Here is a 17,004-nt window from a genome sequence, read left to right as displayed (position 1 = left end):
TTCCAGAACTGTATGGAAATACACTTCTATTATTTAAACAACTCAGTCTATGGTATTGTGTTAGGACAGTCCAAACTAACATACCATCTCACTCAAATTAAAAACCAAAGTCCTTCCAAAAGCCAAAGAGTTCCTTTCTGGTCCATCATAGCCCCAACCCCTAAACTCTGACATAATTTCCTTTGATTCTCCCCATCCCTTAAGCAGGCCTCTGAGGCCCCACTGGCCTATATGCAATTCTGAGAACTAGTTAGGCATGCTCTCACCTTTCAGTTTTTGTTTTTCCTCTGCTTGGAACATCATTTTCCCAAATATACATCTCTCTCATTACCTCATGCAAATGTCACCGTCTCAGTGGGGCCCTTCCATGACAAATTTTGCCACCTCCATCTCACACACATATCCCATTCTCCTTCCTTCGTGCTCACTACAAGTACCCTATATATTGTACCCATTGAACTTTATTGCCTCTCTCTCCCCCACTAGACTATCATTTCCATGAGAGAGGCAACTGTCTGCTTTGCCTTCGTATTCCCAAAATACAGAGCACCCCATAGTAGGTGCTTATCGTTTGTTCTGCTCAGTGAATGTTTTCCAACAGGTACCAGTTTAGCTTCAGTACCACACGGATCAAATACTGAGGCAGCAATGGCCCAGTACGAACTGTACTGATTTAAGGACCATCTGATTTTTCTGGCCTCTTCTGGTTGTCAGCCACCATCACAAGCTGAAGAGGGACTTTAAAAACTGCGGCTACATGATCCGAGAGTGGTTCCTTCCTCTCTCCATTTTTTACAACAGAAATAATAAATCCAGAAGAAAAGTTTGCCAAGGTCAACTAAGATCATGGGTATCACAACTTCTTGAGAATTGTCTGATTGCAACTTTCTTCACAGCATTTCCAAACAATTCTGAGAACTCTATAGCTCTTCAGTCATAATTCCAGGGTTCGGCAAAGGAGGGTGTTTGCCCCCAGAAATAAAAACTTAAAATATATAAATACAAATAAATAAAAGACAAGCGATGTAAGAAGTCAATCGTGGTCGTTATCTGCGTTTCTGTGGGGGCTGTGCATAGAATTTAGGTTAAAAATAGATTCTGCTGCTAAGAAAGTTGCAAAATCACTATATTGCCCTACATTTCACAGAAAACAAGTCTGCAGAACAGAGGAGGTAAACAGGAATTCTTCACAACCTAAATCGTGCCGAAAGTTCCCGGTTAGTGCTCCATGGTTAGTCACGGGTCTACGGTTAGTTAACTGCTGTTAGTTACTCGCTTCTGAGCTGAGCTTCCTATCCTTTTTGGAAATGCCTCAAGTTAAGAATCGTTTTTGAAACGATCTGGTATCACAACTAAGCTCCCTTCTCACCTTCAAACATCACAGCTTTTAAAATAAAGGTGTCATCGAAGTGTGGACACACCCACTGCATCTCCACTGGAGTGTTTCTGGTTATGCAAATCTAACGCGGCCAGGCGGGGTGTCGACCGCCTCAAAGGCGGCTCAGAGGAAATCCTGCCTCCCCCTAGGCTCAGGCCTGGAGTGAGGGCCGGCAGTGGCGGCCGGCGCGAGCTGCGAGCCGACCTCGCCCGGGGCGCACCTCGCAGGCAACTCCGGAAGCACCTGCGGGCCCGACGGGAAAATCCCCGGCTTCACCCACCGGAGCTAGGGGCGACCCGCAGCTCTAGCACCGCTTCGGGTACCACCAGCCTGAGGTGAAGCGGCCCTGAAGCCATGCCACATCTCGCGAGATCTCGCCGGCTCGGCCCAAGTACTGCGAGCTCAGAACTTAAAAAAAAAAAAAAAAAAAAAAAAAAACGAGAGGGAGAGAGGGAGAAAGAGAGAGAGAGAGAGAGAAAGAGAGAGAGAGAGGGAGGGTGCGCTCCTGAAGCCCTCGCTGTGGTGGCAATTGCCGCGGGAGCATCAGCAATCGGCGCGCGCCGAGGCAGGACTGGGGCGCCCGTTCGTCCGCCGGGCCGGGCGTCGTCCGCAGCCTGCTCTGCCGAGGCCTGGGCTGCCGGCCCATTGACGTGCAGCCCCAGGGGCGGGGAGAGAGGGAGGCGGCCGGCGGCGAGGCGGGGCGGGGGGGCTCTCCTTTTCGCCGCAGAGGGGGCGGGGGAAGGAGGTGGAAGGGTGGGAGGAGGTCGACGGAAGAGGAGGTAGCGGCGCGGAGATCCCGGCGACGGCGGTGAGGCTGCGCGTCGCCGCGCCTGCTCCCTGATCGCGCCGCTCGTGCTGCTCGCGCTGCCCGAGGCCGGGCGCGGACTGGACGGACGCGATCCTCGCGCAGGCAGCTCTCGCGTGGGGTCTGGCAGAAGCCCGGGAGGGCCGGACCGGCGAGGGAGCGTCTGCCGCGCGACACTGCGGGACCGCGGGTGGGCGGGCTGAGGGGCGGAGGAGCCGCTGACCCCGCCTCCCGCGTGCTGCTGCCGGAGCCGCCACCGCTGCGGCTCCGCGGAGGCTTTAAACAGCGGGGCCCGCCCCGCGCCCACTGCACTCGCGCGCCGATTCGGCTGCCGGCGGCGTTTGTGCCGGTCCGGGCTAGCGGCGGCGGGCGGGCGGGCGAGCGATTCCGTCACCTGGCGTTGCGGCCGCGGGCACCGCCGGCGGGGGGCGCGGAGGGCGTGCAGCCCGCGACGTCCGCCAAGCTCTCGGAGTCTGCCGGGGGTCTGGCAGCGATGGAACCGGGGCCCACGGCGCCCTCCTCCGGCGCCCCGAGGCTGGCCGGGGTCGGGGAGACGCCGCCAGCTGCCGCGCTGGCCGCCGCCGGGGTGGACCTGCCCGGCACGGCCGTGCCCTCAGTGTCGGAGGATGCTGCGGCCACGAGCCGGGGTGGCGGCGGGGTCCGCGGTGAGGGCGCCGCGGCGGCCGGGGACGGACTGGGCAGACCCTTGGGGCCCACCCCGAGCCAGAGCCGCTTCCAGGTGGACCTCGTTTCCGAGAACGCGGGGCGGGCTGCGGCGGGCACGGCGGCTGGTGCAGGGGCTGGGGGTAAGGAGACCCCAGCGGACGGGAAAGCTAGCGGCGAAAGCGGGCCAGGCAAGGGCAGCGAGGAAGCCAAGGGCCGCTTCCGCGTGAACTTCGTGGACCCGGCTGCGTCTTCATCTGCTGACGAGAGCCTGTCGGATGCGGCAGGGGTCGGAGGCGACGGGCCCAACGTGAGCTTCCAGAACGGCGGGGACACTGTGCTCAGCGAGGGCAGCAGCCTGCACTCCGGCGGTGGCGGCGGCAGTGGACATCACCAGCACTACTACTATGATACCCACACCAACACTTACTACCTGCGCACCTTTGGCCACAACACCATGGACGCCGTGCCCAGGATCGATCACTACCGGCACACCGCAGCGCAGCTGGGCGAGAAGCTACTCCGGCCCAGCCTGGCCGAGCTCCACGATGAGCTGGAAAAGGTGAGCTCTCGCAGCCCTCCCTCATTCCCCAACCACTGGTCCTCGCTGACCGCGGGATGTGGCCGCTGGCTCGCCGCGGCTGAGGTGGCAGGAATGGACGGGCACGACTCGCTGGCATCTCTGCGGTCAGCTGTCAAGGGTGGAACTGCCGAGGAATGTAACTTAATCTCTTAAAAGTTTGCAGCGGGTTAAGCTAGTTAGGTAATAGAAGAGAGATTGCTTTTAACAACCTTCACCATCCACTTGTGTATCTGGTGTACGCTTTCTTTCGCACTCACCCTTAAGAGTCATCCTTCTGAATGACACTGTGCTTGTGGGCCCCGAGGAGGGAATGTGCGGGAGGTTTTGGTGAGGGTGTCTCTGGGGAGAGAGTGGAGAGCACCTGCCATCTGTGTCCATTTTAAAGGTCGTATTGTGTGGCTTATGTATACCCATTAGGGGTCCCGAGAGTGGGAACAGTGGTGTTTGAAGGGAAAATCTTAACAGGGTGTGTTTGTGGTCTATGAATTATTAAGACTCAATTACTGCTCTCTTGAATATCCTTTGAAAAATCTTGGGATACGCTCTTCCTGGTAATGGCATAAATCTATTTTTTATTATGTAAACTTTTTGGGAGAGGATTGTATAAAAAGTTGGGGGACTGCAAAGTGTAAAATAGGGGGAGGGGAAAGACTGAAAGAGAAACAAGAGAATTGTTTTTTTTCCTGTGGAGGATGTATAGAAAGATCTTCTGGGGTCTTGCATAAGTAGTTACACTTTGTGAACAGAAAACCATCCCTAAAAGTCTACTGGTTTCCACATAGTTATTTTTTATGGCCACATCCAATTTTTATTTCTTCAGGGTGTAAAATTACTATTTTGAGATAAGCTCAGTGCTTTTGAAAATTAATATTTAACTTTTATGAGTTGGGATTATTTGATGTTTGTTTTAACAAGTGTAGAAGGATTATGTTGATGAAATTTTGTGAATCCAGAGTTGGTACCACCATAGGCTGAGATGTCATAGTGTGGAAAAGTTTGAATAGAGAAAGTATGTAATTTCTTCAGGTGTGATTATTTGCTCTCATAGACTCATTTCATGCAAGACTCTACTTGTCCTAGTGTTTGATAATGAAACATTCATACATTTTGAAATAATTACAGAGGTCTCAATCCTTAACAGCTTACTGATTCTTTAAAAGCCTGACATCATTTAGCTTTGGATAATACTACTCCTGTTACTCCCTTACAGTATTTTGTCATATCAGAAGAAAAACAGTTTTTAAGACACTTATTTATACTCTTGTAGTTTCTTTCAAAAGAAAGAAACTTGTAATTTGTTTTTATCCCTGCCAAACTCCAAATCTCTGTAAAGTAGATGTATAGCTGGTAATTTCCCTTTCATTATAGCAATTTTATTATTAAAAATACCATAAGCTATATTTTGGATTGATTGCACCAAAGCTGAACAGTTAAGTAGTAAGGCAGTCTATATTTACTCCTAAGTTTTTAAAAGGGTTTTTGAATTGAAGGATATTATATACCTTGAACTTGTAAATATCCTAGGAAAGTTTTTGTTACTCTTAAGTTTTCTGAACAACAGAGCTCTTCAAGTTCTCCAAAACATGAGGGTTTTTGGGGCATTTTTGATCCATTTACAGTGTCTCAAAAAGAAAACTTTTTAGTTAGCTGTATATCTGAAGCAACTATCCAACCTGTGAGCCTCATCTTCCTCAGCTTCCGTGGTTATTTTGAAGATTAGAAAAGAAAAGGACATCAAGGCTCATGTTCAGTGCCTAGAAGATAATGGCTTGTGTAGTTATTATTTTGATCTGTCTTGGCCTATCAGAAAGTACACAAACTCTAGGGTTTCAATTTAGATGCTCTTAATTCCTACATGATGAATGTAGTGTGTAAATGTTATGTTCATAGCTCCATTTATGCAACAGGTAGTATATGGAATTCTTTGTAGTTTTGATTTGTTTTGTTTTAACCTTCTGCCACTTGGGAGAAGTGACCTTTATGGTCAGTTTAAAAAGTTTATTAGATAGTAACTAAGCATAGTACCTCATATGGAAAATAATTTTGTTCAGAATTTTACAAATGGACTGAAGAAACATGTCATGTTAAGGAGTACAGATCTGACTATGGAGACTGACCGCTGTTGAAGGAGGGTAGGAGAGGTTCTAGCATAGTTTGACTAGATCCTCACCATGCCTAGATTTACTTTTACCTCCATGAAGCCTATTCTAATGCTTCTAGCCCTCAGTGAATCATAATATTTAGAATTTTGTAACATTTAATTCTAGCGCCTGATTGAATGTCACATAATTTACTCTGATTAATAAGTGCTTTAGTATGCACCTTAACTGGCTCTAACTCTCTACTAGGCTCTACAAAAGATCAAAAGAAGTAAAAGACAAGCACTTTAGAAACTTGTTAGGGGAGAGGACTATATAGTCTTTCTTCCTCTTGTTTTCCTTTCTTTACCCACCACTGTGACTTTAAAGATTTTTCCCCTGAAAATCCATGTGAAGTGGAATAGGGCGCTTCCATGGTGTGTATTACTGTCTTGTGCAGCCTTTGTAGAGCCAGGACTCATGAGTTTTCCATTTGTCAAATTTTTATTGGAGAGAGGAGTTTCTTAAGTGTTGGCCACATGGCTTTTGGTACTGTGGCATGATGGAGTGGTTAGCAGAACATATACTGACTTTGTCTAGATACACCTTAACCAAATGGTTGCACAAATAAGATAGGTACAAGCTTTATTTTCAGGGCTTTGTGAGGAAAGTGTAAGATACTAGTAAGGCTATAAAAGGACCTAATTTTAATTGGGGTTGGGGAGGCCTTTTTCAAGAAGTGAGACATTGAAGCTAAAACCTAAAGTATAAGTTTATGATAGGGCAGGATAGCATTCCAGGCCAAAGAGGCCCTATATGTAAATATACTGAGAGGAGAGAGTTGTATGTCCAAAGAACTATAAAGAGGCCAGGAGAAGATGTTATTATAAACATAGTGGCAAGTTATTGAAGGATTTTTTATGAGGTGGCAACATGATCTGTTTTGTTATACCATCTCTGGCTGCTGGATAAAGAATGGATTGGCAGGAACAACAATGGAAGCAGGGAGATCCAAGCTATTACCGAGTTACAGATAATAAGAGTTGGTGGCAGAAAGAATCGTATGCAGGTGGATTGGATGTGGGAGTGAAAGAGGAGCTGATTCCCAGGTTTTGGACTTGAGCAACTGAATAGATGGTGTTACTACTGAGATGGCAAATACAGGAGAGGAACTAGATTTGAGAGCAGAAAGAAGGAATTGTGTTAGAATGGTAGTTTATATTTTAGTCCAAGAGTCATTTTGAGGGAGGGAGACAGAATACATGTTATATCTGTATAAATGTGTGTCCATATGTGTTTATATAAGTATTTATATACACACAGGTATGTACACATGTATGTGTATATATGTATGTGTGCATATACACTGTATATCTAATATAAAGAAGTGTAGGTATATATATGTATAGATAGGGAGAGTCTCAAATCATGGACTTGAAATGACTTAGGGAGAGTGGGCAGGTAACAGAAAAGAAATGGGGTCTGACTTTAAGTGTAGAGAATGTATAAAGGTTTGTTAGATGTTGTGGAGACATTAAAAAGGGAAGCAAGAAGGAGCTGCTAGGCTGGTGAGAAATAGCCAGGATAGCACTGTCAGGGAAGCTGAGAAAGGAGTTTTAAAGAAGGCAGAAACTCCTCAGGGCTCTTACTAGGAAGTGTTTTTTTTTTGTTTGTTTGTTTTGTTTTTTAGTCTTTTTTCAAAAAGTAAGTTCAAAGTACTGATTCTTGCCCCTACAAGGAGAAATTTAAAAGTGGAGGTCAGACAAATTAATATTTGATAGGCAACTTCAACACATGTAATGGAAAACATGATCAAATGTGGAAAAATTGAGTGGATGACCCATAATAGCTTCTACAGGATTAAAGCATTATTAAAAACCCTTTTACAGGTACGATTACCTTTGCACAGTTGTCCTTAGTCAAGGCATGGGAGCTGGGAAGATCACAGAGTTTTGGGTGTGATTCATGCCAGGACATAGTAGCTTCTCTTTGTTATCTCTTCTTCTTCCTACCTGCCTCCCCCCCCCCTCCCCCCCCCCCGCTCCACCTGCTCGGAGATGGTAGGGATGTTGAAGAGGACATACTGTGGGTTATCAGCATCATCCCTCTGCCCTGACTTCGTGAAAGTGAAATGATATAACTGAGAGAAATGAGGAGGAATGATTGCGATAGTGTAGTTAGTGATAAATATGACTGTGACTTTCGTAGAATCTGAGCTTGTGTCTCATGTATCTCCATACATAGAACAGGTACTTAATATACATTTGTTCACTGAATGTGTTAGGGTAGGCAGTTCTTCCTTCTTAAGAAGGACTTTAAAATATTAAACAGTACGTCATCTCCACTAACTTGTGTAGCTGCTTCTTTTAGTGAGCTGTATTGACTCTGGGACAAGAAATTTCGGACACTACTAATGACTTTATTACCTAACTTCAGTCCTTGAAGTTTCCTGAAGGAAAGAATGGGTCACATCCCATAAACGGGGGAGGAGTAGAGGAGTTCCCAGACTGAATAAAGGTAGGACCATGATAAGAAATATTTGCACATGGCAAAGTCAAATATCAAAGTCAAATATCAAAGATTGTGCACTTTTGGCAGCTGCTTCACCATGCTAAACCCATGCCACTTGAGGTGAAGTGTGGTTTATCCATAACACTGTATGCAGTCACGCAGGTACACACCGGGTGACTGCCTGGGGAGAAGGAAAGAGAGACCTTGGGATTTAAAATGTGGCAGAACTGTACACTGCAATCATAATTGATGTCTTCTCTATGTGTATTTGTGTTGCTATACTCACAGTCCCAATCCCATGAGACTGGAATAACGTATCTCAGTTCTTATGTGTTAAGTGTATCTGTTTTACATAATTTTTACTTACATGTTTTATGTAAGTGTTTAGAAAATCCAAAGTACTAATCCTTTAGTTCCACGCTGAAGTGACATGAATTTATTTACTCAACAAAGCCTTACTGAGCACAAACAACAGCACTGTTTTAAGTGCTATATTTGTAGAGCTACAAATACAGCCAAGTCTCAGAGATTTCATTCTAGTCCTAGGAGTCAGTAAGCAAATAGGTCCAAATGGCTAGATGGTAATGACCAGTGTGCTCTATGAGGGTAGTCAGAGAAGGTCTCTCTGATGCTGAGCAAAAGGGAGTGAGGGATCAACCCTTATAAATATTGGGAGAAGAACAGTCCAGGCAGGTGAATGATGAACATCAAGACCCTGAGGTGGAAGTGTGCTTGGTGTTACAGAAACAAGGAGGCCAGCAAGATGGGAGGAGCAAGAGGAAGAGTGATAGGAGAGGTCAGAACAATAATGAGGAGCAAACCTGAGATAACCATGTTTGATATAATGAGAGGTATCGAGATGCTGGGTGTGTTAAAAAGGTAAAATTATTGGAATTTGTTGCTGTTTTCGATGAGGGGTATATGGAAAGATTAATGCCAGGGCTTTTCCCCTCTTTAGAATGAAGTTGATATTTATGGTGATTTTAATAAAGAGCCTTATTAATAAAATGGCATCCACTGGTTTGTGAAATAATAGTGTTTAAGAAAATGGGTTCTAATTTGTATCATAAAAATGTGCTTTTATACTTAAGATTTTAGGGAAGGTTGTGAAAACCAATAGTTTTTCAAAGAGGATACAAAAGGGTGTGCAACTAGCGGGTCAGTTCCAGAAGGTGAAAGGGTGAGGGATGGACAAGAAGGAAAACAACTTAAAATATTCAAGTTAAAAATGTATCAGTGGTGGGGCACCTGGATGGCTTAATGGGCTAAGCATCCATTTCTTGATTTGGGTGCAGGTCCTGGTCGTAGCATTATGCGATGGAACCCAGTGGTGGGCTTTGTGCTCAGCAAGGTGTCGGAGGTCCTCTCCCTCTCCCTCTGCCTCTCCCTCCGCCTGTGTGTGTGCGTGTGTGTGTGTGTGTGTACACACGCATGCACACATGTGCTCTCGTTCTCTTTCAAATCTTAAAAAATTATACATCGGAATCTGCAGTCTCTCATTTAACGTATGAAAGCTGGGGGCACCTGGGTGGCTTAGTTGGTTAAGCAGGGGCCTTCTACTCAGGTCATGATCCTGGAGTCCTGGAATGGAGCCTCCTGTCAGGGTTCCTGCTCAGCTAAGAGCCTACTTCTCATGGTGCTCTCTGGCGTGTATGCACACATGCTCTCTCATGCTCTCTCTCTCTCTCTCAAATAAATAAAATCTTTAAAAAAATAAATATGAAATCTGTCTTCCACCACTGGCTACTTTATCCTTTGATATTTTACTAGAATCTGTATTACTGCTTTCTAAAAGCTATTATGAAAACCTGAGTACTGACAGAGAACTCAGGGATGTCTATTTAGAAGATGGGGAGAATCTGAAAAGCAAATAATAGCTTAGTGGAATGTTGTCTCTGTGCAAAAGCTAATTACAGCAGGTGATTTGTAGTGCCCCTGGGCTCCGAAATTCCCCTGCTTTAAATTTTCACTATACTGTTCCTGAACATTGACTAATTAGATACTCACCTAGGTTAAGAATCGCAGAAACATTTGGGATGGTTCTTTCTTAGGTTCATGTGAATTAGTTCCTTCGACAATGTGGCTTCTAACATAGTTCAGTATGTGAGTCATTTCAGCACTTTTGGAGGGTAGTTGGCTTTTTAGGGTAGGCTTGATTTTTCCAGTGGAGATTTAAAGGACCCATGCAGATCCTGAACATCTATGCCATCATTTTACTTCTCAATGTTACCAGTGATCTCCACCCTATTATCAAGTCCAGAAGAATACCTTCTCCCTCCCCTGTCCCATCTCCCATCAAAATTCAACCTTCCAGCAGTATTTGATTTTCTGTTGAGGTCTTTTTTCTCTTTTCTAGGGCTTCTGTAGCACCATTTTGTCTTTTAACTCTGTGTTTCTTTCAGTCCAGTGTCTTATGCAGTCTCCTTTTTCTCCAAATTGGCCATCTTCAAGGTTAGATTCTGCCATTTCTCCTCGCCCTGTCTTTCTTTTTCTCCTCTATGCTATATGATCTGTAGGCTAATGAATTCCAAAATTTTGTGTCCTACCTACAATCCCTTTGCTGAATTGAGGACATCTAGTGACTGCTGGATTTTTTTCTCTAATCTTAAAGACACCATGTACTCACAAATTTAGGATTTTCTCCCTCCCGTTCCAAAAGCAAATCAGCCTAAGCCTCTTCTAGTTTGCCCTATGTCTGCATGGATGGTACCACTATTCTTTGTGTTACACTGGTGAGAAGTGTATGAGTTGTCCTTGATGCTTTCTCTAATCGTTCCACATCCAGTTTATCACCGAGTTCTATCACCTTTATTTCCAAAGTTGTTGTTGTTGTTTTTTTTTTTTTTTCATCTTTACTGCTACTATCCAAACCCAAACTGCAGCATGTCCCTCTATAGCCTTCTAACTGGGTTCTCTATTCACTGTGCTCTCCCATCACTATTGTACCCAGAATATTTTTAAAACCAAATTGATATGTTATCCCTTGGCTTAAAACTAGCCCTGCATTGTCTAGGTCTGGCTTACCTCTTCTTCAGTGTTTCAGTTACTCAGTGTCACAGTACTTCCTTTTCCATAGGGCCTTTGTACATGATACTGTCCATGAACTCTTGCTCCCTTCTCCCCCATACACACACTGTTAACTTTTCAGTTTTAAGATTTTGCTTCAGTCCTATTGTCCTCAGAGGAAGCTTTTATTCTCTAGCTAGGACAAACCACTTTTTCCCTGAGATACTTTATTTCAGTTAATAATAGTATATTTATTAATGTGGTTATTTAATTGGCTTGAGTTGACTTCAAGGTCCATGAGAAGCAGACTATGTGGCTACTTACCATTATGTGTCCCTAGTACCTTGTATATAGGCTTGAGGTAGCAGACCCTCAATCAATACATTTTCAGTAAGGGAACTCCTTCTTTGTTAATCAATGGACTACAAAAGAAAAATTCTTTGACATACCCTATATTTGTTATTTAGAGTCTCTAAAGGACATTTGACAGATTACCGTGATAACTCACATTTGGAGTTTAGAAGCAGAAGAGCTCAGAGGTACCTGAATGGCTCAGATGGTTAAACATATGCCTTCGCCCCAGGTCATGATCCCAGGGTTCTGGGATCCAGCCAATGTGTTGGGCTCCCTGCTCAATGTGGGTGGGGCATCTTCTTTTCCCTCTCTCTTTGCCTCTCCCCCTGCTTGTGCTCTCTCTCTCTCTTTCAAACACATAAATAAAATGTTGGGGGAAAAAAGCAGCAGCAGAAGAGCTCAGTAACCTGTCCAAAATTATAGGACTTGTGATTTTCCTGAGTCAGGGTTGGAACTTGGAGCAAATATTCTGATTCTTAATTGGTGCTAATTCCAGTATGATATAGTTTAATACTGTGTACATTTTTGTTACTTTATGATTACTTTCTTTTTAAAATACCCATGACAGTTGTTTTTTAGCTCATTGAAGATAAGGTAGAAAAGATTTGGACTCGTCCATTTTATCATATGAATGTATCTTTTTTAGTTGGAAAATTTTCAAAAAAATTACATAAGGAAATTTCTTTTTTTTCTTTCTTCTTCTTCTTCTTCTTCTTTTTTTTTTTTTTTTTTAAGATTTTACTTTTAAGTCATCTCTGCACCCAACATGGGGCTCCAGCTTACAACCACTGACTAAGAGTCGCATGTTCTACCCATTGAGGGAGCCAGGTACCCCTAAGAAAGTTTGTTATAAATGGAATCTTAGTATTTGTTTGTTTCCTCTGCCTTTCCCTATCGATACACATCTCTCAAAAGGACTACATTTTTAAATGTTCTAGGGCTGCACCTTATGATACAATAACCAGTAGTTATATATGGCTGTGAAACTAAGTCTAAATTTAAGTTAAAAATTCAAGTTTTCAGTTACTAGAGCTACATTTTAAGTGCTCAAATACCCACATGGAGCTAATTGCGATAGTATTGGATCATTGGAGAGCTGGAACATTTTTATCATTACAGAAAGATCAGTTAATGCTGTCAAAGAAAGTGATATTTAAAGGGACTTTTTTTCCTTTTTTCATTTCTCCTTTCTTTTCTTCCACATTAAATAGTCATCCCTAGTTTAAAATTATTAAAGTCAAATTTTCTTGTAATGTTGCGTGGCATCCCTCCTTACATAAAGGTGTTTAAACGTATTACTCCATCCATGAAGTGTTTGTTGGATCAGTGAAATAAACCTATTTCCATCTGAGAATGGAAATTTGGGTCTTTAATTGGAAAGGCTATGAAGAATTTCTTAATATTGTACGAAGTGTTGAAGTATCCAAAGATTTTTAACTTCTATATCTGTATTTGGTGTTCAAATATATCTTTGGAGGAAGTAGGTTTTAAGAAGGTCTTGGAGTAGCAATATGATTTTACAAGGTTGTGGTTTGCCTACAGCCATACAACTAATACTTAGGCTGAATCTTTCTGAAACTGGGTCTTTCTCTCCTTATCTTTTTTTATGAACTAGTGATTTCAAAATTTTTAAAAGAATCACCTGGACAAAAACTACCTCTTTACCACAGAATATATATTTTAATAAGCTTTTTGTTTTTAATAAGCTTTCCTGGTGATTCACAGAGAGATAGGTTTGAGAACCAGTGTCCCAAAGCATGTTGAGAGTCTTACACTTTGGTTATGTCTATAACAGTAGTACATTTATTATTTTTTTTAAAGATTTTATTTATTTATTTGGCAGAGTGAGATCACAAGTAGGCAGAGAGGCCCGCAGAGAGAGAGGGGGAAGCAGGCTCCCTGCCGAGAGCAGAGAGCTGAATGTGGGGCTCCATCCCAGGACCCTGAGATCATGACCCGAGCCGAAGGCAGAGGCTTAAACCATTGAGCCACCCAGGTGCCCCTACATTTGTTATTTTTTTGATGTGGTGATACTCAACTTTGGAATACCCTTATATGGATAAGTGGTAACTCTCAAAGATCTGACTTTAACCTTTCAGTAACTCTATACTGCATTACATTAAGTTACCAATTATTGGAGATCTGCCATGTTTCAGGAGCTTCCCATAGTCTGGGTATGATAGACTTCCAAACCAGGTAAATTATAGATAAATTCAGGCTTATAACAATTTGCCCAAGTCTCATAGCCTGTAAGTGACAGATGGCTGTTTTTAAACCTGGGTATGTTAATGGATAGCTCACATGCAAGGTATTAGGACAAAGGTGTATGTTTATTCAGTGGCCTATTAAAATCCTGTAGGGAAATCAGACATTAAAAGTACTAAAGGATAAATCTGAATCCTGAAGAGTTCATGTAGAATAGTTAGACTTATTCCAGAGAGAGGTACTGCCCCCTCTTTTTTTTTTTTTTTTTAAAGACTTTATTTGAGATGGAGAGAGAGAGAGAGAACCTGAGTGAGAGGAAGAGCAGAGGGAAAGAGACAAGCAGACTCCACACTGAGTGGGGAGCCCAGCGTGGTGCTGGAACCCATGACCCTGAGATCATGATCTGAGTTGAAATTACTTGTCAAATGCTGAAGTGACTGACCTACCCTTGTGCCTCGTATCTCTCTTTTGTAGAACCTAATGGTTGCAGACATAAATACCCAAGCTCTATTGTTTTAGAAGTGAACTTTATGATAAATTACTTGCAGCACTGACTTATCTGTAAATTTCTAGAAATAATAATAGGCAAATTTGATATTTGTGGGTTTGGAGAAATTACTAAACTGCCTCACTTCTTTCAGTCCCAATTATTTGGAAGATTTGCTCACCTGAAAAAAAAGCTGATCTCTTAATTAAACAAAGCAACAGCACTAACATAAAGGCTTTCACATCAGAGAGTTTCACCCCACCTATGCTTGTGGACTATATAGTTATACTTTATGCACATTTATAACAAGTATGGCACAAAATAAATTAGAAGGGAAAATGAGCATGGCAGAGGTGGAGCCAGAGACAGCCAGCGTGTCATAGAGATGAAAAATAAGAAAATCATGAAAAGCAGAAACAAAGTTCTCAGTAAATAGCACTCTAGAGTAGCCCTTTAGAATGGATGCAAAGAACACCACTTGAGTTTTGGTTATTGTAGCATCTCCATCCAGCATAGTGCAGGCACACATTTACAACAGTGTTTTATTTTATTTTATTTTTTATTTTTTTAAAACAGTGTTTTAAATCTTAATACAAAAGAGAGTCAGCGAACTACACAATTTGAGGAAATTTCAGTCTCAAGGCATCCTAGAGTACCGAATTTTAAGAGGCTGAGGAGTAATCCTTTTTAAAACTAACACTTTAAAAATGTACTCCAGACACTTCATTTTGTACTTTATTTAAAATGTTTGTTATTATTTCATTATGAAAAGAAAATATAGAAGCTTTGGAAGATAGGGAAAGTTTACAAAATTTTTGTGTTTTTGTGTGCATTTTAAAACTACTATTTTTTTATTTGACCTAGTATTAAATAACTAATCATTAGTAAGTAAGTAATAAAAGTTTTCTGTCACCCACAGTAATCTGCTCTTTTAAGTGAGTGAGTGGGTAATACTCCCATACATGTATATAACCATATATGGTTATATATGATGTATATAACCATAACTTGCATTTTCTGCTGACTTATTTAGTCTCCATTTACCTCTATTGCAATTTGGTTGTAATAGGCTTTGGTGTTTTTGATACTTGTTCACTGTTTCCTTATTTGTTTTGTGATTCCCTAATCCTCTTTTCCTGACAATTTTTGTGCTAATCAGATATTTTTTAGTATTCCATTTTAATTCTTCTCTTGACTTTCTAGAGATATGTTTCTTTGTATTATTATTATTATTTCAGTGGTTACTCTACTTAGAGATAATACTGAATTTCTTCAGCTAAAATATAGGAACTTTAAAACAGTCCTTTTCTTAGTGCTCTGGTTGTCATAAATTAGAAACCCCAGTACAGTGTTATACATTTTTCTTTCAACAACCATATGGCTTTTAAAGAGAGAAGAAAATAAAAATAGATGTATGGTATTTTATACTCATTTATTTCCATTCATTTTTATTTCTTCTTGTAGATCATGGTGCTGGTAGTCCTTTCCTTCTTTCAGTACTTCGTGTAAAGGAGGTCAACTGGTAAAAAATGATTTTTGTTAATGGGAAAATGTCTTTATTTCACTTTACTTTTGAAAGATAATTTTGCTAGATGTGGTCTTCTTGGTTGACAGGGTTTTCTTTCAACCCTTTGAGTATGCACCTCTACTGTCTTCTCACCGCCATTGTTTCTGATAAGAAGGCCATTAACCATGTCATTTTTCTCTTTACTTGTAGCTTTCAGCATTTGTATATAGGGCTGTTTGTGTGTGTGTGTATCTGTTTTTCAATTTGTTAAATTTCTTCTGTCTGTAAGTTAATGCTTTTCACCGCTTCCTCCTGCCATTTACCTTCTGCTATTGAGTCCATCTAATGAACTTTTCATTGCAGGTTTTGCGATTTGCAGGTCTAGAATTTGTAATTTTTAAAATATAGCTTCTGTTTCTCTGTAGAGATACCCTTTTCATTAATTGATAATCATATTCACCTTTAGTTTTTTTAACATATTATTATAGCTGTTTTGAGGTCTTTTTTTTTTTTTCTTAAGATTTATTTATTTGAGAGAAAGAGAGCACAAGTGACAGTGAGTGGGAGGGGGGCAGAGAGAGAGGGAGAATCTCAGGCAGTCTCCCCAGAGAGTGGGGAACCTGATACTAGGCTCAGTCCCAAAACTCTGAGATCATGACCTGAGCTGAAATCAAGAGTCGGACGTTCAACCAACTGAGTGACCCCGTTGCCCCTGTTTTGAAGTCTTTATCAACTAAATCCAACATCTGGACCTACTTGGCATTAATATCTAATGGTTGTTTTTTTTCCTAATTACGAGCTATAGTTCCCTATTTATTAATACTTAGAAGTGAAAATTGAACATGGAGGTAATACATTATAGTGCCTTCCGGTGGTGGTGGTGGTAGTTTTATTTTCTTTTAAGGATTATTGTTCCATCAGGTATTTGACTGCCTGGGTTCAGACTGCAAACTGGTTCCTGTTTTCCAGCTCTGTGTTAGCTGATATAACCGTTCTGTTTTCTGGTTTTCAGCTGCTGCTTTTATTAGCCTGCCTCCTTGGGGTGGGGAGGTCTTCCTTATACCTGTGTAATTTTATGGTTAGCCAAGATTTGGGGCTCACCCTTGACATCATTCCATTTTTTCCTCTGGAGATTGCCACTTAAATCTCAATTCCTGTCTTGGCTTTGGACTGTCTTCTCCAATGTTTCTAGTTACTTAGGCTTCCATCCATTTGAGTTACACACATTTGGGGGAATCATCTCCAGTAAAAAAGGCATCATACTGAGGGATCTCATCCATCGTAGCTGCATCTATCAGGAGCATTTCCTTTCTGATATTTGTTTGTTTTTTTCCATCTGCCCCAGGTTCTTTACCCTGCCTGTGTAGTTGAGCTGTCAGTCAGGGATTTAAATCTTGGTCTTTCCCATTTGGTCCTTGGTTTCCTGC

At 42.2% G+C, this 17,004-nt stretch overlaps 1 protein-coding gene across 2 annotated transcripts in view; it reads left to right on the top strand.

Moving 5' to 3' along the window:
- Positions 1–1,839: 1,839 nt before the first annotated feature.
- Positions 1,840–17,004, top strand: part of SLC12A2 (solute carrier family 12 member 2) — a 105,974-nt gene continuing 90,809 nt past the window's right edge. The window contains exon 1 of one of the 2 annotated variants that reach the window (XM_082723097.1): positions 1,840–3,408. In XM_082723097.1, the coding sequence (XP_082579223.1) occupies positions 2,677–3,408 (732 nt within the window). In that variant the 5' untranslated portion in view covers positions 1,840–2,676. The remainder of the gene's footprint in view (positions 3,409–17,004) is intronic. The other variant, XM_082723098.1, reaches the window with a different exon arrangement.

Source organism: Mustela nivalis (genome assembly GCF_964662115.1).
Source record: "Mustela nivalis genome assembly, chromosome: 3".
NCBI lineage: Eukaryota > Metazoa > Chordata > Mammalia > Carnivora > Mustelidae > Mustela > Mustela nivalis.
Note: the sequence above shows the minus strand (reverse complement) of the source record. Positions and strands in the feature narration are given on the sequence as shown.